At 45.1% G+C, this 24,263-nt stretch overlaps 1 protein-coding gene across 1 annotated transcript; it reads left to right on the top strand.

The window, feature by feature from the left end:
- Positions 1-2,110: 2,110 nt before the first annotated feature.
- Positions 2,111-24,060, top strand: DNASE1L3 (deoxyribonuclease 1L3). The gene is made up of 8 exons (XM_027121194.1): positions 2,111-2,587; positions 7,261-7,349; positions 10,738-10,827; positions 11,396-11,508; positions 14,095-14,207; positions 16,821-16,978; positions 22,138-22,234; positions 22,547-24,060. Exons 1-8 carry the CDS (start codon positions 2,450-2,452, stop codon positions 22,661-22,663), a joined length of 915 nt encoding a protein of 304 aa, XP_026976995.1. The 5' UTR covers positions 2,111-2,449; the 3' UTR covers positions 22,664-24,060.
- The last annotated feature ends 203 nt before the right edge of the window (positions 24,061-24,263 follow it).

Raw genomic sequence — 24,263 nt, 5'->3', positions numbered from 1 at the left:
GCCCAATTAAATTTGAATGATCTAAAATTCTAATTGATCTAGTGTTCTGTACTTTTATTTGCTAAATCTGGCAATTCTACATCCAACAAACTTAAATAATTACCCATAAAGCTTATGCACCCATTTACAAACATTTTAAACTTCTTTTATACACCTATTTCATTGTAAAGTTCTTCAGTTTTCTGAACTAACAAAAAAGCCACCTTTTTTAATACTAAATAATTCTAAGTCTAAAAAAATTAAACTTATAAAACACTGTTAACCCAAAATTCTTATAAATGTTCCAGAACTGTACAGAAACTCAGTAAGGTTTCAACTTAAAGTTACAAATCTAAAAAGATTCTCTCAAGGGCTTCCCTGGTGGCACAGTGGTTGAGCGTCCGCCTGCCGATGCAGGGGACACGGGTTCGTGCCCTGGTCCGGGAAGATTCCTACATGCCACGGAGTGGCTGGGCCCGTGAGCCATGGTCGCTGAGCCTGCGCATCCGGAGCCTGTGCTCCGCAACGGGAGAGGCCACAGCAGTGAGAGGCCCGCGTACCGCAAAAAAAAAAAAAAAATATATATATATATATATATATATATAAAATAAAATAAAATAAAAAGATTCCCTCAATTGCACATTTTATGTTAGGATTACAAGATTGCCAGTTTAATAGGTCAAAATCTCTCATATGTTACAAGATCATAAAAACCACATACGTACAAATTCCTTCCTGAAAGGCACAAAAAATGTGTACCACACTGACTTCTAAATCTTCCTCTGGTCAGGAGATGCCCACTCGCCAGGGAGGACAGTCACCACCAGCTTTTCACCAGTGATTCAACCAGGCTTAAGGCCTGGGCTGTGGCCAAGAGGGAGATTCACATCTCCATGAGCTCAGGAAGCCATTACTTCCTTTCATGTACTACTTGGGATTATCTCCTGAGAATGCCTGGGTATACTTGGCTACAGACTTCAGCCAGGATGCTGACTGGATGTATGTTGGAGATACCTGCACGCTTTTCCCGGTGGCTGTGACCACATGCCCATCACTTCAGGGGGGGTAGTCCGGAGATACCAACGCTTGGTTTCAAGTTATTCTCATTACCTCCCCTCTTTGCAGAAGAATTTTCCTTGCCAAAGTCTGCAAATCTTACTTGGGTTTATAACTTGATTGGATTTTATCCATATAAAACAAACTTCTTTTGCTTTTCAGAACTTCCTATTTTCCTGCCCAAATCTCTAAAAGCTATTTTACTTGGACTGAAATCCTACAATTCTTGCAAAACCTTCCTTTCTTGGGGCCACACAACTCTCTCTCATAAACATTAAATAATACGGGTTGAATCATGGATCTCTCCAGGGGTTTAAGTGCAAGGGTATTAGACCCATCCCAGCAGACAAGCAACTGCTTTTCCTGGCAACACACTGGGAGTACTTGGTATGTTAAACCGTACACAACAAAACTTGCCTTAAAAATTATGTAATTCAAACCAGACTTGGACTTCCCTGGTGGCACAGTGGTTTAGAATCTGCCTGCCAGGGGCTTCCCTGGTGGAGCAGTGCTTAAGAATCCGCCTGCCAATGCAGGGGACATGGGTTCAAGCCCTGGTCTGGGAAGATCCCACATGCCACGGAGCAACTAAGCCCATGTGCCCCAACTACTGAGCCTGTGCTCTAGAGCCTGCGAGCCACAACTACTGAGCCCACGTGCCACAGCTACTGAAGCCTGTGCACCTAGAGCCTGTGCTCTGCAACAAGAGAAGCCACCACAATGAGAAGCCCATGTAACGCAATGAAGAATAGCCCCCACTCGCAGCAACGAAGATGCAATGCAGTTATAAATAAACAAATTAATTAATTAAATTAAATTAAATTAAATTTAAAAAGAAACAAACCAGACTCTATCTTAATTATGCCCATCAGGGTCATTGGTGAGCTGGAATCTGGGTGTGTCCAGGGATAGCCAGCTGCCAAATCCCAGTGATGGCAGAAAATCTGGCAGAATTTCCCACTGGCTCTGCCCCACCCCTTCCCCCTGCAGAAGGCTCCACACCCCAGGTGCCCTCTGGGGTGGACCATTTCCGAGTTCATCAATTTCCATGAGAAGGTACATGGTATGTGACCACAGTAGAGATGACCAGATGTCACAGCTGGCTTCCAGCAGGGTTAAGAGTGACTTTGCAGAGACTGGTGCCTAGATTCAACTGACCAGTTTCCTTACCCGAGTGACAAAAACAAGGGATCCCAAAAACTAGCTCATTTCCTTCATTTCCCTGCGGAATGAAACCCATGATCTTCAGTTCCTCAGAGAAGTGAAAACAGCAACAAGGAATCCAGTAATTCCTGTTATCTGCAGACTTAACAAGTCAGCCAAACAAGTCAGCCGAGCCTGAGGTGGTGGCCAGGAGCCTGCTCTCCAGACACTGCTGTCCTCTCTTCAAGCCCTGAAGCCAGGGGAGCCCGGGATGTCTCTGCTACTGGCCACCCTGCTGCTCCTCCTCTCCACCCACAGCGTCCTGGCCCTGAGGATCTGCTCCTTTAATGTGAGGTCCTTTGGGAAATCCAAGAAGGCAAACTGTAATGCCATGGATGTCATTGTGAAGGTGAGCCCCCTTTCCTGTCAGAAGGATCGCTGGACACCCTTCACACTCTCTCTACAGCTTTCAGACTTTAAGAGACTCAGGAGGAATTTAACTGAAGTTAGTCCCTAGGGTGAAGGTAGCGTGTGTGTGTGTGTGTGTGTGTGTGTGTGTGTGCACGCACACGCGGCCCGCGCGAGCTTCTTCCTCGTTCTCTCCCCCTCCAGCCGTCCACCTTATCCCAACTTCCAATTCTAATCTTTCTCCCCACTTAGATAAGACTTTCCTTGGGTAATCTGACCAATGTCTTGGGACTGTGTTCACTTTCCTCTGGAGGCAGTTGACTCGCTTTATTTAGAGGTTAATTTATTTTTGATGCTGGAGTTAAAACCTTTCCCAGGACTCTGGGTTTTATTACCTTAGAAAATCCCAGAGGCACCACATTGTGGTGGGAGCACCAGGAGCCCTGGGTTCAGCTTCCACCTGGCAGCCAGGTGCGCTGGCTCCAGAAGGCCTTTCTCCTCTCTGAGCCCCCCAGCCCCCCCACCCCGTGCCTTTCAGCAAGAAAGGGTTATTGTGAAATGTAAGTGCAGCACAGGGTTATTGTGAAAATGTAAAGAGTCCATGATAAGAGCTAACATTTATAAAGCCTTCGCTAAGCCCACTATATGCCAGGCACTGTAGACGCTTTATATAAGACAACTCATTTAACTTATGTTAAATAAGCTATGATCACACCTGTCATGTCTTCATAAATATCGGCCATCACTTCTTCACCCACAATTCCTTCCTCATAAAGCAACTTTCTTTCTTAATAACAGCTTAATTTTTTAAAATTATAGAGGTATAATTTTTCAATTATAAACTTATAATTTACAAATTAATTTTATTAAATTAAAAATAGTCATTATGGACTATTTTGAAAATACAGAAACATATCAAGAAGTATCTTATCACTTGAAGACAACAGTTGTTGGTACTTGGGTAACTTTGTTATGGGCATTTTTCTATTTTGCAGCATGGAGACACCCTATATCATCAGTTTTGTATTCTGCTTTTATATGAGAAGTATTTCACATGTTATTCATATTCTTTTAAAACACAACTTTTAATGCCTTATGCTGTGTTTGCAACATGTTTCATTTAATGCTTTCCTATTTGGGGATGCTTAGGCTGTTTCCAATTTTTCTGTTGCAATGCATCTTCCTCTTTGATCTGTGTAAGTAATAATAATAACAATACTTTGTTGTTTGCCTCCTATATGTCTGGCACTGCTCTAAGTATCCATCTGTCCTCCAGCAATCCTGTGAGGGAATGACTATTATGCCAATTTATAGATGAGGAAACTGAGGTGTAGAGAAGTAGTAGATACCTTTTTACAATGGAAAACATTCCTCAAAGTGGGAAAACTAGACCAAAGGATTAATGCATTTTTTAAGGCTTTTGATACATATTCTAAAATGTCTTCCAGAAAGATCTGACAGTGATAAGTGACTAAATCAGCAGGCTGGCTGGATGACCAGCACCCAGCTCTCCTTGGTGAACCCTGCAAGGCTGATGCCATGAAATGCAAGCCTATATATATTTTTTAACATCTTTATTGGAGTATAATTGCTTTACAATGGTGTGTTAGTTTCTGCTGTATAACAAAGTGAATCAGCTATACATGTACATATAACCCCATATCTCCACCCTCTTGCATCTCCCTCCCACTCTCCCTATCCTACCCCTCTAGGTGCTCACAAAGCACTGAGCTGATCTCCTTGTGCTATGCGGCTGCTTCCCACTAGCTATCTATTTTACATTTGGTAGTGTATATATGTCCATGCCACTCTCTTACTTTGTCCCAGCTTCCCCATATCTTCAAGTCCATTCTCTATGTCTGCGTCTTTATTCCTGTCCTACCCCTAGGTTCTTCATAACCATTTTTTTTTTTTTTAGATTCCATATATGTTAGCACACGGTATTTGTTTTTCTCTTTCTGACTTACTTCACTCTGTATGACAGGCTCTAGGTCCACCCACCTCACTGCAAACAACTCAATTTCGTTTCTTTTTATGGCTGAGTAATATTCCATTGTATATATGTGCCACATCTTCTTTATCCATGCATCTGTCAATGGACACTTAGGTTGCTTCCATGTCCTGGATATTGTAAATAGTGCTGCAGTAAACATTGTGCTATACGACTCTTTTTTTTTGTTTTTTTGGCGGTACGCGGGCCTCTCACTGTTGTGGCCTCTCCCGTTGCGGAGCACAGGCTCCGGACGTGCAGGCTCAGCGGCCATGGCTCACGGGCCCAGCTGCTCTGCGGCATGTGGGATCTTCCCGGACCGGGGCACGAACCCCCGCGTCCCCTGCATCGGCAGGCGGACTCTCAACCACTGCGCCACCAGGGAAGCCCTATATGACACTTTTTGAATTATGGCTTTCTCAGGGTATATAATGCAAGCCTATTAATGGAAGGATCCAGACTTGGACATAGTCTTCCTCCTCTGTCACTACACAGGTGCATTCCCAGCCCCCAGCACTTCTTAATGGCTGCACCGGCCAGTGCTGGTGGCTCTCTCTTCTATGCCCTTCTTGGAGAGGAAACTGGAACATATATGTGCTCTGGAAACAGGACCAGTGGCATATTCCCCCCGCTCCATGTCTTTGGAGAGGACGAAATTAACACTGGGGATACCCTGTCCTTCAGCAACAAATTCCAGCCCACCAGGACCCCATACACACAAAGGTCCCTGTCGTCTCTAATGGGCTTCGACTTGGTCTGCACCCTGGTTTCCAGGTTATTGCTCGTCCTGAAGGAGCCTCTCCTGCATTTTTACTAAGTTGTTCCTCACCTCTCAGGGCCTGTTCAAATGCCTCCTCCTCATTGGAGACTTTCCTGATCCTCTGGGCAGATGTAATTAATTATTCCTCAACATTCTCACAGCTCTGACTTTTATTTAGCACAAGTTTCATTTGCCTCTCATTGTAGCTAGTTCTTTGCATTTGTCACTCTCACTGATAATGAGTCTTTGAGGGCGGAACTGTATTTTAATAGTTTAGCATGCTGGGCTTTGCAGTCATGTTAACCTGAGTTCAAATCCTATTCTACCATCTATACCAGCTGTGTGACTTTAAACTAGTTACTCAATCACTCTGAGCTTTGTTACCTCCTATGCTTAATGAGCTAAAAATCATAGTCATCTGATAGGGTTGATGAGGCTCAGAGTAGGCTCACAGTAAATGTTATCTCTTACAGTTATTAACATTATAATTATACCTCTTTATTTCTGCAGTATCCAGCCTGGTATTCTTCACTTACTAAGGGTTTAATAAATGTTTACTATTATTATTATTGTAATTATTCAAGCAAAGCCAAGAGGTAGGATGTGCAGGGGTCATGACCCTGGGCTCTGGACTTGGGTTGCCTAGGTTCACATTCTGCCTCAGCCACTTTCTAGCTGGGTGACTTTGGATACTATCTCAGCTTTCCCAGAAAGAACCTCAGGCTCTTTGTCTTTAAAATGGACATGATAATAGTACTTACCTCAGGGAGTCCATCGTTTATTTCAGAGAAGTTAGTTAATTTAACAAAGCACCCAATTTGATACTTAAAACATAGTGCCTAATAATAAAAAAAACAAACAACCCAATCGAAAAATGGGCAGAAGACCTAAGTAGACATTTCTCCAAAAAAGACGTACAGATGGCCAATAGGCACATGAAAAGATGTTCAACATTGCTAATTATTAGAGAAATGCAAATCAAAACTACAATAAGGTATGACCTCACACCAGTCAGAATGACCGTCATTAAAAAGTTTACAAATAACAAATGCTAGAGAGGGTGTGGAGAAAATGGAAGCCTCCTACACTGTTGTGGGAATGTAAATTGGTGCCGCCACTGTAGAAAACAGTATGGTAGTTCCTCAGAAAAGTAAAAATAGAATTACCATATGATCCAGCAATCCTACTCCTGGGCATATATCCAGACAAAACTATCATTCAAAAAGATACATGCACCCCTATGTTCATAGCAGCACTATTCACAATAGCCAGGACATGGAAACACCCTAAACATCCATCAACAGATGACTGGATAAAGAAGATGTGGTATTGATTACATATACACAATGGAATACTACTCAGCCATAAAAAAGAATGAAATAATGCCATTTGCTGTAACATGGGTGTAACTAGAGATTATCATATGAAGTGAAGTAAGTCAGAAAGAGAAAGACAAATACCATGTGATATCACTTATATGTGGAATCTAAAATATGACACAAATGAACCTACCTATGAAGCAGAAACAGACTTACATACATAAAAAACAGACTTGTGGTTGCCAAGGGGGAGAGGGGAGGGGAGAAATGAGTGGGAGTTTGAGGTTAGTAGATGCAGACTATTACATATAGAATGGATGGACAACAAGGTCCTACTGTATAGCACAGGGAACTATAGTCAATGTCCTGGGACAAAGCATAATGGAAAAGAATATTAAAAAGAAAGTCTAAAAAAAAGAACGAATATATATGTATAATTGAGTCACTTTGCTGTACAGCAGAAATTAACACAACATTGTAAATCAACTATACTTCAATTAAAAAAAAATAGTAACATAGTATGTTATGTTATAGTAAGTGCCCAATAGAAGATTTCATTATTTGTAGTAAATGGCCTCACAACCCCGGGAATTCTCTCTCTGCAGGTCATCAAACGCTGTGACATCATACTGCTGATGGAAATCAAGGACAGCAACAACGTAATCTGTCCCACACTGCTGGAGAGACTGAACGGGTAAAGACAGGGCCCCTGGACACTGTCGGCTCAAAGCCAGGTGCAAGGGCATCTGAAAGTCCCTGGGAACTGAAACTAGCGTGAGAGCCAGCACTGGCCCAGACCACCAGGTCACGTGGCCAACACTGCCCAGGCTTTCAACTTTATTAACCGTGGTCCTGAGAACGTTCAACCAGCTAGTTTTTTTTTTTGCGGTACGCGGGCCTCTCACTGCTGTGGCCTCTCCTGCTGCGGAGCAGAGGCTCCGGACACGCAGGCTCAGCGGCCATGGCTCACGGGCCCAGCCACCCCGCGGCATGTGGGATCCTCCCGGACCGGGGCACGAACCCGCGTCCCCTGCCTCGGCAGGCGGACTCCCAACCACTGCGCCACCAGGGAAGCCCCAACCAGCTAGTTTTAACATGATAAAGCAAAAGAGGGAAACGGGTGAGGAGTCAGGACCGAGAGAAATGAAAGAAACAGACTAGAGGCTGAGCTGAGAAGTACTGTTACAAAGAAAAGATTGCGCGCAAATATGTAATCATGATATACCCACAGGCTGGAATATTATGTAGCGATTAAACGTCATGGTTACCACAGAATAGGTTAGAGCTAAATATTCTACCATGGAAAGGTGGCTACCATACATGGGGAAAAGCAAGTTCAGAACTGTAGGTAGAAGAGCCCATTTTAGAAGTCACAATACATCATATATGAATGAGGATGTGTTTGAGTTTGCGTCAGCATAAAAGAAAGACAGGAAGGATGTGCTCAAGCTGTTATTAGTGGTTACTTCTGGGGCGGTGGTGGGTATGATCGGAGGACCATTGTGGAAGGGGTGTGAGAAGAAAATGGGGAACATTTGCTTTTTATTTTATATACTTCTGTATGATTTGAATATTTGACAAAAATTCTGAATTGACTCTACAAATTAAAATTTTATAAATGAATGTCCTCGAATAGCTTTCAATGCTATTGGGTTATATTTATGATTTATTTCTCAAAGAATAATCACCCCAGAGTGAGTTAAAAATGCATATTCAAGGGCCCCCATCTATTACTTCTGAGACACACTAATTTCTTAAAACTTCTAATATAATGTTTCTTTTGTAGCTATAAGATTAAACAATAGAGTATACAATAGGTACCAAGTTCAATTATGTAAAAAAGCAAAACGAAATAAAAAACATATAAAAGATTCAAAGGCAATGAACCAAAATGTGGACAGTGGTACAAATTTACAAGGAATTTAATGTGATTTCTGCTTCTATGTATTTTCTGTATTTTCCGAATTTTCTACAATGAGCATGTTACACTCCCCCTTCCCTTTTCTTATGAAATATTTTAAACATAGTTAAAAGCACAGAGGAGATAACAAACAGCTATGTACCCCCCCATTCAGATTGAAAAACAGTGATATCTGGCCATTATTATACTATTTTTATAATTAGGAAAACTCACGTTGTGTTTTCGAAATGAATGGTCAATCCAGCCTCATTAGGCTGGGGAGGAAGAGCCTTGGATTCTCTCCTTCACACACAGGGCTCTTTGGGCTGACCGCACCCACCCACTCTGGGCCTCAGTTTCTCATCTGAAACCTCAGACTTGGAGCAGTGTGTCTCCTTTTTAGCCTCCCAGGTCTTCTGTTTCTGAGTCTGCTCTTGACAATGACAGAGGGAGTGTAGCCCAGGGGTTAGGCACCTATGCTCAGCTCAGACCACCTGGGTTTGGATTCTGGCTTTGCCACGAAGGGCAAGTTACTGAACCTCACTGTACCTCATTTTCCCCATCTGTAAATGGAGATAATAATAGAACCCACCATCTTCCTGGGATGCGGCGATAATTAAATTGAATCATGCATGTAAGTGGTTGAGCTGTGCCTGGTATGGAGCAGTGGCGACTAAACATTGGGATGTTCATTACTCGTCAAAGTAAGGGAATTGTGATGGCAGGTGATGGTCCAAAGGGCCGTAAGAAACAGCTACCGTTAACACCCTAACCAGGGTATCACAGTTGCCAGGCAACCTGTTAATCAATTCACATGTGCTATTTCATTTCCTCCCCACAGCAGCCTGTAGAGTAGGTACTGTTACTGCTTCCCTTATAGCTGAGGGGCTGAGGCACAGAGAGCAGGGACCTGCCCAAGGTCACCCAGCCAGTAAATGGCCAAACCTACTTTTGAACCTGGGTCGTGTCTGTCTCCAAGGCCAATGCTCTATTCTGAGCCCCCTCAGCCGTCCTTGGAGCGGCTCTGGCCAGTTTTCAGAATTATGAGGGACGGAGGGGATGGGGGCTCCAGGCACCTGCCCGCAGTTGGTCTGGATTAAGTCCTGCCACCTCCAGTGGTCTCGGTTCTCCCCAACCTCCCTAGACTGTGCCATGGACTCCAGGCAGAGCCAGGCCTGTTTGTCTCCTAATTCCCTGTAAGCCAGGAGGGGCCCTTCTCCTCTCACAGCTGAGTCATTGCGAGTAGTTTGCCAACCCAGGACTTGGCAAGGCTAGATTCAGGACAGGGCCAGCCTTCCCAAACTGGAAGCCCAGCAGAATCCACTGTCTGCACTCCTGGGGCTCCCACGACCAGATCTGCCTTAGAATATTCATTCCCAGGAATTTCTGTCGGGTCTAAGTTGACCCCTAAACATTCTGCTTTTTTCCAACGGAACCTGAGAGTACGCCACAGCTTAGACATGCCCCAGATCTTCTCGTGGGAAGATGAAGTAGAACCGTCAGGCTCTGCCCAGGGTGGAGTTATCAGCAAATTTGGCAAACACATCTGAGAGTCAAGTTTCCCTGATAAGGGTGAGGGGTAGGATCAATGGGACTTCACAGACAATATCCTCAGCCCCCAGGACAGAAACAATAGCTGATTTGGAATCACAGTTCCAGGACTTGTGAGAAAATGCCCGGGGGTTTTCAGAGCAGAAGAGAATGTCTAAAAAAATGTTACTGGGAATCCTGCATGTGATAAATGCTCAGGAGTGGTGCATGGACAGGGTGACCTAGTGAGGTATACTCCACCAGGAAGTATGAGGTGCAGCCCAGCCACGGGCCAGAACAGTGTTTCATGGTCTCAGTGGTGTCCCACAGGTACAGGCCAAAGCAGGTGGATTTGGGGGTGAGTAGGATCTGAGTTCAAATCCCAGCTTTGTACTTGCAAATTATAAAAATGGAGTAACAATAGTACCCACCTTATAAGGACAAGAAGTAATGGCTGTAAAGATCCTGGTAGATGTTACAGTCCCAGTCAATGGTGGTGGCCATTCTTATGAGACTCAAAGCTTATGATGAACAGAGGCCCTCCTACATGATGTCACAGGAGATACAGAGGCAGACTGGAAGGAGGGGAACCTAGGCAGTAGAGAAATGTTTGTTCTTTAAGATGCAATGTAAACTCTTTTTTGTCTTCCAGAAACTCAAGAAGAGGCAAAACATATAACTATGTGATTAGCTCTCGTCTTGGAAGAAACACATACAAAGAACAGTATGCCTTTCTCTATAAGTAAGTATAGATTATGCTTGCTGGAACATGGTTCACTTATCAATTATGACTGTGAATAGAATCAAAATCTTTCCTTTAAAACCAAATTTGGATCTCTAACCAGTTCTCAATATTGATCAAAATAATTGCTGTCAAAATCAGGGCTGATGCAAAGTATTAACTCTTCAAAACTAATCTACTGGTTGACTCAGTGACCTGGTCAGGAGAGTGAAGAGTTCTTTTTTCTTCATGGCTAAGTCCTGGCTGGTGATGGAAACCTGAGTTGCCCAGCATGGCTGCTCTGGGACTTCATATTCTCATCTTCTTCCTACTAATAATTTGTTTTGAATCTGACCTTTAAGTGGTGAGTTCCCTAGATAACTAGTATTGCTCAGATCTTCAGCTCCCAAAGGGCTCTGGTCCTTGAGAAGACTTGACTGAGCCTTGTTCTCAGGCAAAAGATCCCTTCCAGCGCTCAAGCCTGCAGGGGAGGCCAACAGAGCCGTGAGAACCTACGTCTCTGCTTCTTGAAAGAAGGAAGAAGACAACCAACTCATCTGGGAGGACTTTCTTTTTTTTTTTCTTCTAGGGAAAAGCTAGTGTCTGTGAAAGCAAGCTACCTCTACCATGACTACCAGGCTGGCGATGCAGATGTATTTTCCAGGGAACCCTTTGTGGTCTGGTTCCAGTCACCCCACACCGGTGAGACCCACAGGCCCCTCTCACCTCTGATATCCCCAGCGATCCCATAAACGGGCAGCAGCCCTGAGTGTGGGCTGTGACCCCAGGGTTTATGCAGCATCTTTAGTGAGGCATCAGGCTTGAGATGACCGTTAAGAACTTCTAACACTTGAATGTAGAGGATGCAGTATAGTTTGATGACACTAGGCTGGGTTGTCAGAATGCCACGACTCAAGACTTCCTCAGCTAAGAAGCCACTTTCTTAAATCAATGATAACCTTACTCTCTTTGGAGCATTTAGGCTGATGGAAATTATTTACAAAAATCCCTTAGTCCCAATCAAGTACAGCTATTCCTTCATTTGAAAAATTCGAGCCATGGCCAGCAAAGATGATCTCCCAACCTAGAATCACACTGTCCCTCCAGTACCCACTGAGCAATCTCCCACACAGACTGGGGATGGAGAGGAAATCCAAAAGATTGCACCCTGATCTCTGACAACAGTAGTACTTGTATTAGTCACTAACAATTATTGATCCCTGATTAGCGTCAGGTTCCTGTAATCTTTGCAACACCCTGCAAGGTAGCAACTAGGATTATCTCCACTTTACATTGGAAGAGACTGAGGTTCAAATAGATGGGGTCACTTATTCAAGGTCACCCAGCAGTTATTGAAGTGGACGAGCCAGGGTTGCAACTCAAACTGGCATCTTGGGAGCCCACACTTTTTACCACCATGCAACCCTCAATGGACGGTCAAGAATTAATTTGGTTTATAGACTGGAACTATATAGAATCAAATATTTTTCAACACCCACTACATGTCAGGCTCTGTTCTGGGCACTGGACAAGACAGACAAAAGGTCCCTGCCCTTGTGAAGTTATGTTGCAGCGGGGGAGACAGATAATGACCAAATAAATATATGCAGAGCTGTACATATGAACACCTATATCTATACTACACAAATATTAACATCTTGAACTATGAAGTTCACTATTTTGGCAGAGGGTTAATTAGCTCAGGGGCAGAGTATTTCAGGAAAACAAACATGGGAGAATAGTAGGAAATTCCCAGTAGGAAAACAAAAAACAAAAAAAATGAAGAGATGGGGGCTATTGAGGGCAAGAAATGCCTTTCAGAGAGCATGTTCAATAATTGTCTTTGTCACGCACACAACTCACATTTAGCTCACCTGGCAGTGTTAGGAGAGGCCCTCCCCACCAAATTATTATTTCTTCTCTGAGAGAGTCCTCAGCCTTTGTGAACTGCTGAACAAACCTGTTTGTCTGGAGCTTCCACCCTTCCCTACCCCTCCCTCCCACACACCCACCCCGGCTGGGATGGCACTACAGCTGTGTCATGTTTGGAGTCTTCTATCTTGCCCAAGGAAATGTCTTTATGTCCTGCCTGTTTGGGATTAAAGATGAAGGAGTTGGCCATTCATCTATCTTTTCTTTCCTCCATTTATTCTCTCATTCATTCATTCATGTATTCAATCAACAAACATTTCTGAGCACCTCCAATGTGCCAGGCACGGTGCTAGGTGCTGGGGCCAAGAGGGTGAACAAGACAGGTAAGCCTGCTCTCACAGAGCTTAGGTTCCAGTGGGCCAAACTAAGGAGCTAAGCGGGTAATTTCAGAGCATGAAGGCAGTAAGCAGGGTTCACTGAATAGCGGGGTGAGGGGCCACCTTAGACAGGGCAATCAGGGATGGCCCCTTGGAGGTGACAGTGGCTGTGACCCGAAGAAGCCAGTCACAGAGAGGTGGTGGAAAGGCATTCTGGAGGGAGGAGGGCACAGTGAGCACACAAGCTCAGAGGTGGGAAAGGAGCTGGGGTGTTTAGGGGACCAAAAAGAGGTTGGGGAGTGGAGAGGAGGAGTGTGGGGGAGAGTGAGAGACAGGCTGCTGGACCAGGGTGTGGTCCTGGGGACAGGCTGCTGGTCTGAGTCCTGGCTCCCTGCTGTGGGACTTGAGCAGTGATCACTCAACAGCCCCCTGCTCCTGAGTAGGAGTGAGGACCCAGGCACAGAACAAGGGAAAGCCCGAGGAGGAGGTATTCAGAACGACACAGATGGGCAAGACGCCCATCCCTCTCTCAGGCTCCCTCAGTCCCTCCTGGTGGGGGAGGTTTTCAGACACTCCACAAAGGACCACTTTGTGTTTTAAATAAACTTTTCCAGGCTTTTTTTTTTTTTTCTGATTACAAAAGGAGTATAAACTGACAAGCCTCAACTTTTTAAATTAGAAAAAACATTTTTTTCTTAGTACAAAGCCAAACAGCCTTCATATTTAAAAAAAATAGAAAATACAGGGTTTTTTAAAATGAGAAAATAAAAACACCCACAATGCCGGTGAGGAACACTGTCTACCAGCTTTCTCTTAGCCACGCAGGGCGAGTTGGAGAAAAGAGGCTTTCGTGTGCTGAGAATAGCTGCCTTATGACCCTAAGATCATTCAAATCTCAACCGCTGGACCCTCTGGAAATGGGGGGCCCCAGACGACACAGTCCGTGCCTTTTGGGGGGCACAGCCTGTTTCCCTCAAGCAGTGTTCGTGGAATCTCACCAGAGGAAACGTGTGACCTCTGCCTCTTTCCTCTTCCTCAGCTGTCAAGGACTTCGTGATTGTTCCCCTGCACACCACCCCTGAGACATCCGTTAAAGAGATTGACGAGCTGGCTGATGTCTATACGGATGTGAAACGTCGCTGGAAGGCGGAGGTGATGACCCTCTGTGTCTGCTGAATGCCCATCTAGCAGGGGCAGAATCTGGTCCCTGAGAGGGAGGGCGAGGACGCAGGGCCTGTGCAGACCACCACCACTTTAGAGGCTTATTTTAGGCCTTTCCTCAGCCCTAAATATCTCTCTGCTGAATCTGCCTGGGTACCATCCATGTGGGCCTTGGGAATTCATACACTGCTCCACTGATAATGGCGGCCAACATTCACTGAGCGAATGAGTACCTGGTGCCAGGCACTGTGCCAAGACTGGACACGGACAAGTTTATTTAATCCTCCCAATAGCCTGATGAGATAACTATTTTGATCATTCCCACTTCACGACTGAGAATAGTAAGACAAAGAGAGGTCAGGAGTCTTTCAGCTACAAGGGACAGAATCTCAAAATGGCTCATGAAAAGGAAGAGCAATTTATTGGTTCAGGCATAGCTGGACCCAGGGCTCAGACAAGGTAATCAGGGCTTGTCTTGCCTCTCTCTCCATCTCTTGACCTTCCTTTCCCCTGGGTGGGCTCCATTCTCAGGCTGGCTCCACCCTTGGGATGGTAAGATAGTTGCCAGCAGCTTCCAGAGCAACTGACAAATTTTCTGCCCCACAATGCAACAAATACCCTGGGATTGAGTCTCATTGGCTATAATTGTGTCACATGTCCGTCCCTGAACCAATCACTGTGATCAGGTGGTTGAGATGCCCTGATTGGTTAAGTCTGTTTCAGCTTTACCCCAACCTCATGGACTAAGGTGGAGGAGGGAGATGGTTTCCCAAAGAAATTAGGGGTGCTATTCTCACAGAAGGGGAATACATCCACCATCTCTCTTGGTTTCAATTATTTCCTCATGTGGACAACAGGGATGCCACCTCCTGATCTGCGAGGCCAGTGAAAGCTCTTGGCAAATGTGGAAGTGCTTCAGAGGGCTCTTCCTCATTCCTCTTTTCTCCTTTTGAGATGTGACTCCAGTGACCCCCTTCCTCCTCCTCAGTTTTGCTGCTCTAAGTGCAAAATCAGTCAAATAAAGTGTGGACATAGAGCTGGGGCATGGCGCACACAAGGGGTATATTTCGTTACTTATTTGTAAAAAGCAGGGCAAGAGAAAGACTCATTTGTTCCTAAAATTATCAATTCCACTCATTCATTCAGCAAGAATTTATTGAGCATCTGTTAAGTGCCAGGCAGTGGGGAGCCATCAGTGGCACAAAAATGAACAAGAGGGGAAACTCTTGTGCTCTGAGGGAGGGGCCTTCAGTGAGGCTGATCAGGGTTCAATAGCCTAGAGCGGGTCACTTTACCCCTCTATCCTTTTTCCACAGGGCTGTCAAAGGTTCCTTCTACCTCCTGGTGTTTATTCTAAGATTTAAATTAAACTTTAGAAAATGCTTAACGCTGAGCCTGGTACACAGTGAATCCTCAATAAATCATGCCTATATTAATAGAAGCTGGTTGACACTCGGGTTAAGGATGACATCCTGTCCTCAACTGCGCCCACCGACCTCAGGGAAAACCATGATACCCAAGGTCAAAATAAAATGTTTTTGACGAAAACTCTAAAGTTAGCAACAGCTCCAAACAATAGCACAAACAAGGAAATCTGTGTTTCCTCTTGAGGAATATTAAAATTCTGTTTCAAGAGCCCTGCAAGGAAAAACACTTCCAAGATAGAATGCTCTGATGGTGGCCTCGGGGCAGAGGCAGACAGCTCATTCTATCACCCCCCCTCCACCCCCGACTTAAGCCTCTTCTCACTTCCCCAATAGGCAAAATTTCCACAGGAGTAAGTTCCTAGCTTCAAAAGAGGAGAGAAAGAGCAGTGCCAGAGCTGTCAAATATACCACCCGAGTTCATTTTCCCTGCTTGCAGACAAAAGGCATCAAGTCATTCATATGTTTATACCTTACAGTAGTTTAAGCCAGAGACAAAAGAAGTGAGGGAATGACTGAGCTGGATTCTTCCATCCCCACCTACATCTGCACCCCAAATTCGAGATTTGGTGACTAAGAACAGGAGGGAGCAGCTACAGCAAACAACCTTCTTCCCACTGAGGACACACTTCCTTGTCATACTCGCCTGTCAAATACTCAGCAGAATTGTGGCTCAATTTTAAACTGTGGCCTCTTCTTTTAAAAAGCAAAATGAAATTAAGACCCTTTATTATTTTGCTGGGGCTGCCGTAACAAAGTACCAAAGACTGGGTGGCTTAAACAACAGAAATTTATACCCTCCCAGTTCTGGAAGGCTGGATGTCCAAGACCAAAGCGGCAACAGGGTTTGGTTCTTCTGAGGCCTCTCTCCTTGGTCTTCCCTCTGTGTCTATGTCCTAATCTCTTTTTATGAGGACACGAGTCACATCAGATTAGGGTCCACCCATATAACCTCATTTTACCTGAATTAGCTCTTTAAAGGTCATCTACAAATACAGTCACATTCTTAGGTCCTGGGGGTTAGAACATATGAATTTTATGAATCTGGGGGGACACAATTCAGCTGATAATAGAACTCGTCGTTTATTGGGTGTGCGAGGTGGAGTCACTGCTACCAGTTCTGCCTGAAAGCATTAGACAGCAATGCCTACAGGTGACAGTTTCGCATCTTGTCTTTCAGAATTTCATTTTCATGGGTGACTTCAATGCCGGCTGCAGCTACGTCCCCAGGAAGGCCTGGAAGAACATCCGCCTGAGGACCGACCCCAAGTTCATTTGGCTGATCGGGGACCAAGAGGATACCACGATCAAGAAGAGCACAAACTGTGCCTATGACAGGTAGGAGGCATCTGCCAGACCATCGCTAGCCCACACAGTGCTCGGTGTGCATTGGAAAAGGTGGCCCCCTCTGGGCAGATGAAGCTCTTGGCTTGGAGAGCTGAGCCTAAATAGACTTTAAGCTTCTCCACTGGGTACTTTGTGCAGTATGCAACCTGCGTGACCATCTATGCTGGCCTTGGTCACTGTAGCTTAGCAGTGGCAAGTGCAGGCTTTGTTGTCAGATGGGCCTGGGTTCAAATCCTGACTCTACCACTTAATATGTCTGGGACCAAGAGACTTAAGCGCTCTGTGTCTTTGTTCCCTTACCCGTAAAATGGAGATTGTAGTAGTGCCTCACTCATACATGAAGACTAAACAAAGTAACATATATAAATCTTCACATGCAATGTCTGGAATACGGTAAATGCTCAATATATTCATTGGCTGTCACTTATTCCATCACAAAGACATACCACAGTTTACTCACTCAGTCCTCTGTCACTGGGCATTAGGTTATTACCAAGGGTTTGCTATTAAAAGCATAGCTGAAGTGAACATCCTATATATGATTTTTTTTTTTTTTTTTTCCCAGCACGCGGGCCTCTCACTGTTGTGGCCTCTCCCGTTGCGGAGCACAGGCTCCGGACGCGCAGGCTCAGCGGCCATGGCTCACGGGCCCAGCCGCTCTGCGGCATGTGGGATCTTCCCGGACCGGGGCACGAACCCGTGTCCCCTGCATCGGCAGGCGGACTCTCAACCACTGCGCCACCAGGGAATTTTGTGTTTATTTATGATTTCCTCAGGGTAAAAGTCTAAAAATGAGACTAGTTAGTGCAAGGAAATTTACACTTCTAATGCTTTTGCTATACAATTTTTTTTTTTTTGGCTGTGCCTAATAGCTTGCGGGACTTTAGTTCCCTGACCAGGGACTGAACCCGGGCCATGGCAGTGAAAGCGCCGACTCCTAACCACTGGACTGCCAAGGAATTCCTACACATTTCTAAATGCAAATATATACATTTAAGTAATAGCATTCTCTGGTATTTGTAAAGCCTCCCTGGAGATTTTCAATCAGCTTTCAGCTTTGCTCCTTAAGTCAGGAGGGAGGTGAGGGGGGACCTGAAGCGTGTGAATGTTCACGACTGGCACATCCACAGCAGACACCACAGGCAGGAAAGTCCCTAGGAGCCCTGTTCCCAGGAGTGGTTGCTGTTCCCCAAGCTCAGTCTGCACGAGACGGCCATCTGCAAGCAGACAGTTTCCATTTCTCTAGTTTTGAGTTCTGAGTTTCCTTCCCATCCTGTGACCTCCTCTGCTCCTGTTAGAGCTTTCAGGGCTGGTGCTCCCTCTGCAGACATCATCACTTCTGCTGCCCAAGGTGGAAACAGCCCTGGCCCTGGGGGAAGTAGAACCAAGGTGAGAAGTTACAGGAGACTGAGCTTCCTGGGTACCTGCCCCCTCCATCCCATTGTGAGGGGCTGCAGCGAAGCTGGTTGGAGAGGGCCACTCACCCACTCGCCCACTTGCACATGCCAGCTGTGTGGCCTTGGGCAGGTCAAGTCCCTTCTGTGGTCCCATTCTTTTTCCCTGGCAGAGGAGAGGGAGGTGATCGAAAGTAATGGAGCAGAAGAACAGTGAATCCCGGGGAAAGATGTATTAGATGGGGTGGCTGAACAGGTTAAAAAAGGTGTTTACTAAAGGACCCCCAGTATTACGCACTTGTATGCCAAAAGGTGGCAGGATTACAATGTGCTGTTTTAAACATTAATTTCTTGTTTTGCTGCTCTGAATTTTCTATGTTTTCCGTAACAGTATATATCTTTTATGGTTTGTAAAAAGGCATATGAGGGGAGAAGATGAAATGGCCTCAATTCCAGTCTTTGTTCTGTGTGCAAATATTTATTGAACACTTTCCATGTGCTGAGTGCTAGTGGACAGGCCGAGATGCCCAGAGCTGGCTGGGCACTGGAGCAGCCTCAGGGAGCTTAGTGTGATCTGCAGACTCACCGGCACACAGAACTAGCAGAAGTCTGAAATGGGGGAGCCTTAACTATGCTGTTCTTGACTCTCTGGGTCTGAAAGGATGGCTTCAAGAAATCTCCACCCAAGGGACTTCCCTGGCGGTCCAGTGGTTAAGACCTCTCCTTCCGATGCAGGGGGTTTGATCCCTGGTTGGGGAGCTAAGATCCCACATGCCTCGCAGCCAAAAAGCCAAAAGAAACATCAAACAGAAGCAATATTGTTAACAAATTCAATAGACTTTAAAAATGGTCCACATCAAAAGAAAAAAATCTTTAAAAAACAAAGAAATCTCCACCCAAATGCGAAGAGTTTACTTATGGAGATTAGTTAAAAATTAACCAGGTGGTGCTGGTCGCAAACAAAGGAAACCAGGTCAGCTGGTCCGAATCGGGGAAAGCTCATTGGACAGTCATGGGCTGGCAGTTTAACCCAGCTTGTCATTCTTCAGCCAGTCAGCTGGGGCCATGTAGACCCCAACTGCATCACCCCACTCGGGATACATTAGATTCCATTTAACCACTGCGTCCCCATTTTCTGTTATCACTGCAAAGCAACTGTACTATGGTTTTTCTCTATATTTGTCTTTAAATCTATTCATTTATTACTGAAATAAATATATTTTAAAAGGAAATTTCATAAAACTAAGGTAAGAAAACAGCACCACTTGCCATAAATAAAATATAATTGTAAAAGTAAGCCCAGTGAAAACCGAACAATGTTACATTATACCTTAATTCTCTCGTCTGCAGAATGCTCTCTCTTGGTCAAAACAGGAGCTTAGGGAGGCATTAAAGATAAACCAGAGGGCTTCCCTGGTGGTGCAGTGGTTGAGAGTCCACCTGCCGATGCAGGGGACACGGGTTCGTGCCCCGGTCTGGGAAGATCTCACATGCCGCAGAGCGGCTGGGCCCATGAGCCATAGCCGCTGAGCCTGCGCGTCCAGAGCCTGTGCTCCGCAACGGGAGAGGCCACAACAGTGAGAGGCCCGCGTACCGCAAAAAAAAAAAAAAAAAAAGATAAACCAGAACCTTTCTCCATAATTGAATCAGGAAGTGAAAATAATTGCAAAGGGAACATCTTTTCAGGACGCAAGCCATTGCAATGTGCTGTGATGTCCATGTCTCTTCTACCACCAGGGCTCCCTGTTCACACAAGGGACACTGCCCTGGTGCCCACAGATCACCACAGAGCTGACCCTGTTTCCCAACCATAGGCACTGTCCTGAGGGTCTCTGTCATGGAGGGGGAAATTTCTGCCTCAACCCCTCTTGAGTTCTTATGGCTGGACTATAATAAAATTGACACAAGACCAATTAATAGGAGAAAAAGAAACAAATCTTAATTTGTGCACATGGAGGTCTCATAGAAATAGGACCTAAGAAGTGGTCAAATCGCAGCAATATCTTTTTTGATCTACCTCCTAGAGTAATGAAAATAAAACCAAAAATAAACAAATGGACCTAATTAAACTTAAAAGCTTCTGCACAACAAAGGCAACCATAAACAAAACAAAAAGACAACCCACAGAATGGGGAGAAAATATTTGCAAATGGAACAACTGACAAGGGATTAATCTCTAAAATATACAAACAGCTCATGCAGCTCTATGTCAAAAAAACAATCAAAAAATGTGCAGGAGATCTAAATAGACATTTCTCCAAAGAAGACATACAGATGGCCAAAAGGCACAGGAAAAGATGCTCAACATCACTAATTATCAGAGAAATGAAAATCAAAACTACAATGAGGTATCACCTCACACCAGTCAGAATGGCCATCATCAAAAAGTCTACAAATAACAAATGCTGGAGAGGGTGTGGAGAAAAGTGAACCCTCCTACACTGTTGGTGGGAAAGTAAATTGGTACAACCACTACGGAGAACAGTATGGATGTTCCCTAAAAAACTAAAACTAGAACTATCATATGATATAGTAATCCCACTCCTGGGCATATATCCAGAGAAAACCATAATCCGAAAGGATACATGCACCCCAGTGTTCACTGCAGCACTATTTACAACAGCCAAGACATGGAAGCAACCTAAACGTCCATTGTCAGAGGAATGCATGAAGAAGATGTGGTACAATGGAATATGGTACAATGGAATATTACTCAGCCATAAAAAATAATGGAATAATGCCATTTGCAGCAACATGGGTAGACCTAGAGATTATCATACTAAGTGCAGCAAGCCAGACAGAGAAAGACAAATATCATATGATATCACTCCTATATGGAATCTAATTTAAAAAAATAAAGATACAAATGAACTTATTTACAAAACAGAAACAGACTTACAGATATTGAGAACAAACTTATGGTTACCAAAGGGGGAATGTGGGATAAATCAGGAGCTTGGGATGAACACACACACACACACACACACACACACACACACACACACTACTATATATAAGACAGATAACCAAGAAGGACCTACTGTACAGCACAGGGAACTCTACTCAGTATTCTGTGATAACCTATATGAGAAAAGAATCTTAAAAAGAATGAATATATATATGTGTATAACTGAGTCACTTTGCTGTACACCTGAAACTAACACGACATTGTAAATCAACTATACTCCAATAAAATTAAAATAAAAAAAAGAAGTGGTCAAAGCAGGCAGCTTTTATACTTTTTAGACCAAAAAAACAATACATTTGTGAGGAATTGAGAGGACAAAGAAACTCAGGTTTTGGGTTCTCAATGAGTGAAGAATCTAAACAGAGTTTGGGCTTGGAGTAGTGAATTAAAGAAGTAACAAGGTTTGTTCACACAGGCTTCTTGGCCTGAATTCCCTTTCTCTGGGGATAAGGGTGCTGGTCCTCCCTTCTACCTCCAGATGCAGGGAGTGCATCTTTCACAGGGGAGATTTATTTCCTGCTTTCAGGGAGACTGACAGGAGGGTCAGTGTCCCTACTGCATTAGCCGTTTAAGTAACTTTAATTCAAAATAATCAATATGCCATTGTGGCATATTTCGGGGTGGCCCGCCCTGAGCTTCAACACAAGCTAAAGCCAGGGCTGGACTTTTGAACTCCATGTGAAAGCGCCAAGCGGTTCAGTCATTCTAGATGTCAAGCAGGAAGCCTGGTTTGATCTCAGAAATCAACAGTGTGGATTAACGTGACTATCTTCCCTCTTCTTCTCCAGGATCGTGCTTAGAGGACAAGAGATCGTCACCTCTGTTGTTCCTCGATCAAACAGCATCTTTGACTTCCAGAAAGCTTACGGGTTGACTGAAGAGAAGGTACAGCTGTCGTCTTGTTTTTCTGTGCCACCGTCCTGGGAGGATGGGTTGGTGTCACCCAGTGGTGGTTCAGGTCACCAATGGAGATCTGACATTGAGCCACTGGACCTTGAGTCTCAAAGTCTATGATTCCGTGACTTGAGGACCTGCCTCAATTTCTGACTGAACTGGTGCAGGGACACTGCTCTCAGTGCATGTCCTGTTGGGTGACTTGGGTTATTTCATCCTGGGCCTCCCTCAGCTTGAATTCGTTCATCACTAAAATGAAAGTGTCTCCTAATTCCCAAATTTATCTCTCCTTTCTCTTTACAGGCCCTGGATGTCAGCGACCACTTTCCAGTTGAATTTAAACTTCAGTCTTCAAGGGCCTTCACCAACAGCAAAGAATCTGTCTCTCCAAAGAAGGAAAAAAAGACCAGTCGCGCCTAGATACAAGGGTGCCATTTTATTCACCATTTCTTGCCTCTACCTAAAGCAGCTCCAATAGGTATGAACTGTTCCCGGCACTCAGGAAACAAGACTGGCCCAACTGCGTTCATTTTTCAACTTGTATCTAATTCATCTTGAGCCAAACTGGGAAGAGTGTCTTCTATTCTCCCTCTAGAGCTCGAGCTCATACCTCCCCTGAATTACTCAAAAGGAAACTAGGGTCTTTTGCAGTCCAAAACGATGGCCTTCATGTCGGGAGCTAGAGCCCCATCAGCTGTCACTGCTCTACCTGCCGAGAAAGGCCACAGGAAGAGGAACATCAGCTTTCCGTCTTCTTGAGGGCGTCCTGTTCCATGCGAAATGACCAGAAATGCCAAGAACACCAAGGCCTCAACTGTAGCCCATGATTTGGGCAATGAACTGAGTCAGGATCTGGCCCTCCTGTCTGAGGTCAGGCCACAATCACATCTTGCAGGGATGAAGGGTGAAGGCCATTCCCACTGGTCTCCCTGCCTCCAAATAGTCCTCCAACTCAGCCAGCCCAGTAACCACCAGTGTCCTCCTTTGAAATTCCAATCTGACCACAGCACCCCCTCTTTCCCACCCCCTGCTTTAAAAGCCCCTGAAGGAGCTCCCATCACCACCTGGAGAGAGCCCAGGGCATTTGGACACCCATGAAGGTTTCTATCACCTGGCCTATCATGTCAGCCTTACCTTCGTCCCACCTTGCACTTTTGCCCAGCAGGACTGCCCCTTCCCCGCATGCCCCAAGCTCTCCCTCCTTCTGGGCTCTGGCTCAGCCCAGCCCAGAGCCTGGGCAAGGAACCCCGACCACCCCAACATATGCCATACCCCTATCATAACATTCACCACACTGCATGTCACCAAGGCCACTATTTGGGCTCTTTGGGGGACCTGGTGGGACAAAGGCCCAGTTGGATGGGAGGGACTGGAGGATTTTGTTATCTTTCTGCAACTAAAGACCTGCAGAGGAGTCCAGCAGCGAGGCACCATTTTACCTATATCCACAGTGACCATTTTTTTGGTTTGTTTTGCTTTGTTTTCCCTTATATTGTTTCTCTGTCCAAGTAGTACATGAACAGGGCTACATCTGCAAGCAGTACCAAGGAATAAGCAAAGAGAAGGAACGCCGTGCCTTGGCCCCCCTGGTGTCCTGTCTCAGAAGCAGCCCCTCCTACCGGCTTACGCATTCCACCAGAGAGTCTGCATAAATAAGCACCGTGTGTAACTTTGAGAAATACAGAGTATAGCATTCTACACACGTGGTCCCTCTCTGCTGATTTTCCTAAATATATCCAGGACGATGTGACTTTCAATATAAGAAAACGAGACTGTAAGCCTGATATTTTTTCTATAAATTTATTTGTTTGTTTGTTTTTTGGCTGTGTTGGGTCTTCGTTGCTGTGCGCGGGCTTTCTCTAGTTGTGGCGAGCGGGGCTACTCTTCATTGTGGTATGCGGGCTTCTCATTGTGGGGGTTTCTCTTGTCGTGGACCATGGGCTCTAGGCACGTGGACTCAGTAGTTGTGGCTCACGGGCTCTAGAGCACAGGCTCAGTAGTTGTGGCGCACGGGCTTAGT

This window comes from Aethalodelphis obliquidens, unplaced genomic scaffold, assembly GCF_003676395.1.
Source record: "Aethalodelphis obliquidens isolate GAN/ISIS:26980383/991018 unplaced genomic scaffold, ASM367639v1 scaffold22, whole genome shotgun sequence".
In the NCBI taxonomy this organism is placed as follows: domain Eukaryota; kingdom Metazoa; phylum Chordata; class Mammalia; order Artiodactyla; family Delphinidae; genus Aethalodelphis; species Aethalodelphis obliquidens.
The sequence above is the reverse complement of the archived record's forward strand: the minus strand, read 5'-3'. Positions and strand labels throughout refer to the sequence as shown.

Coding starts and splice junctions, on each gene's coding strand:
- DNASE1L3 (XM_027121194.1), top strand. CDS start 2,450: ATGTCTCTGCTACTGGCCACCCTGCTGCTCCTCCTCTCCACCCACAGC. Junction 14,208..16,820: donor AACGTCGCTGGAAGGCGGAG/GTGATGACCCTC, acceptor CTTGTCTTTCAG/AATTTCATTTTCATGGGTGA. Junction 16,979..22,137: donor ACAAACTGTGCCTATGACAG/GTAGGAGGCATC, acceptor CTTCTTCTCCAG/GATCGTGCTTAGAGGACAAG.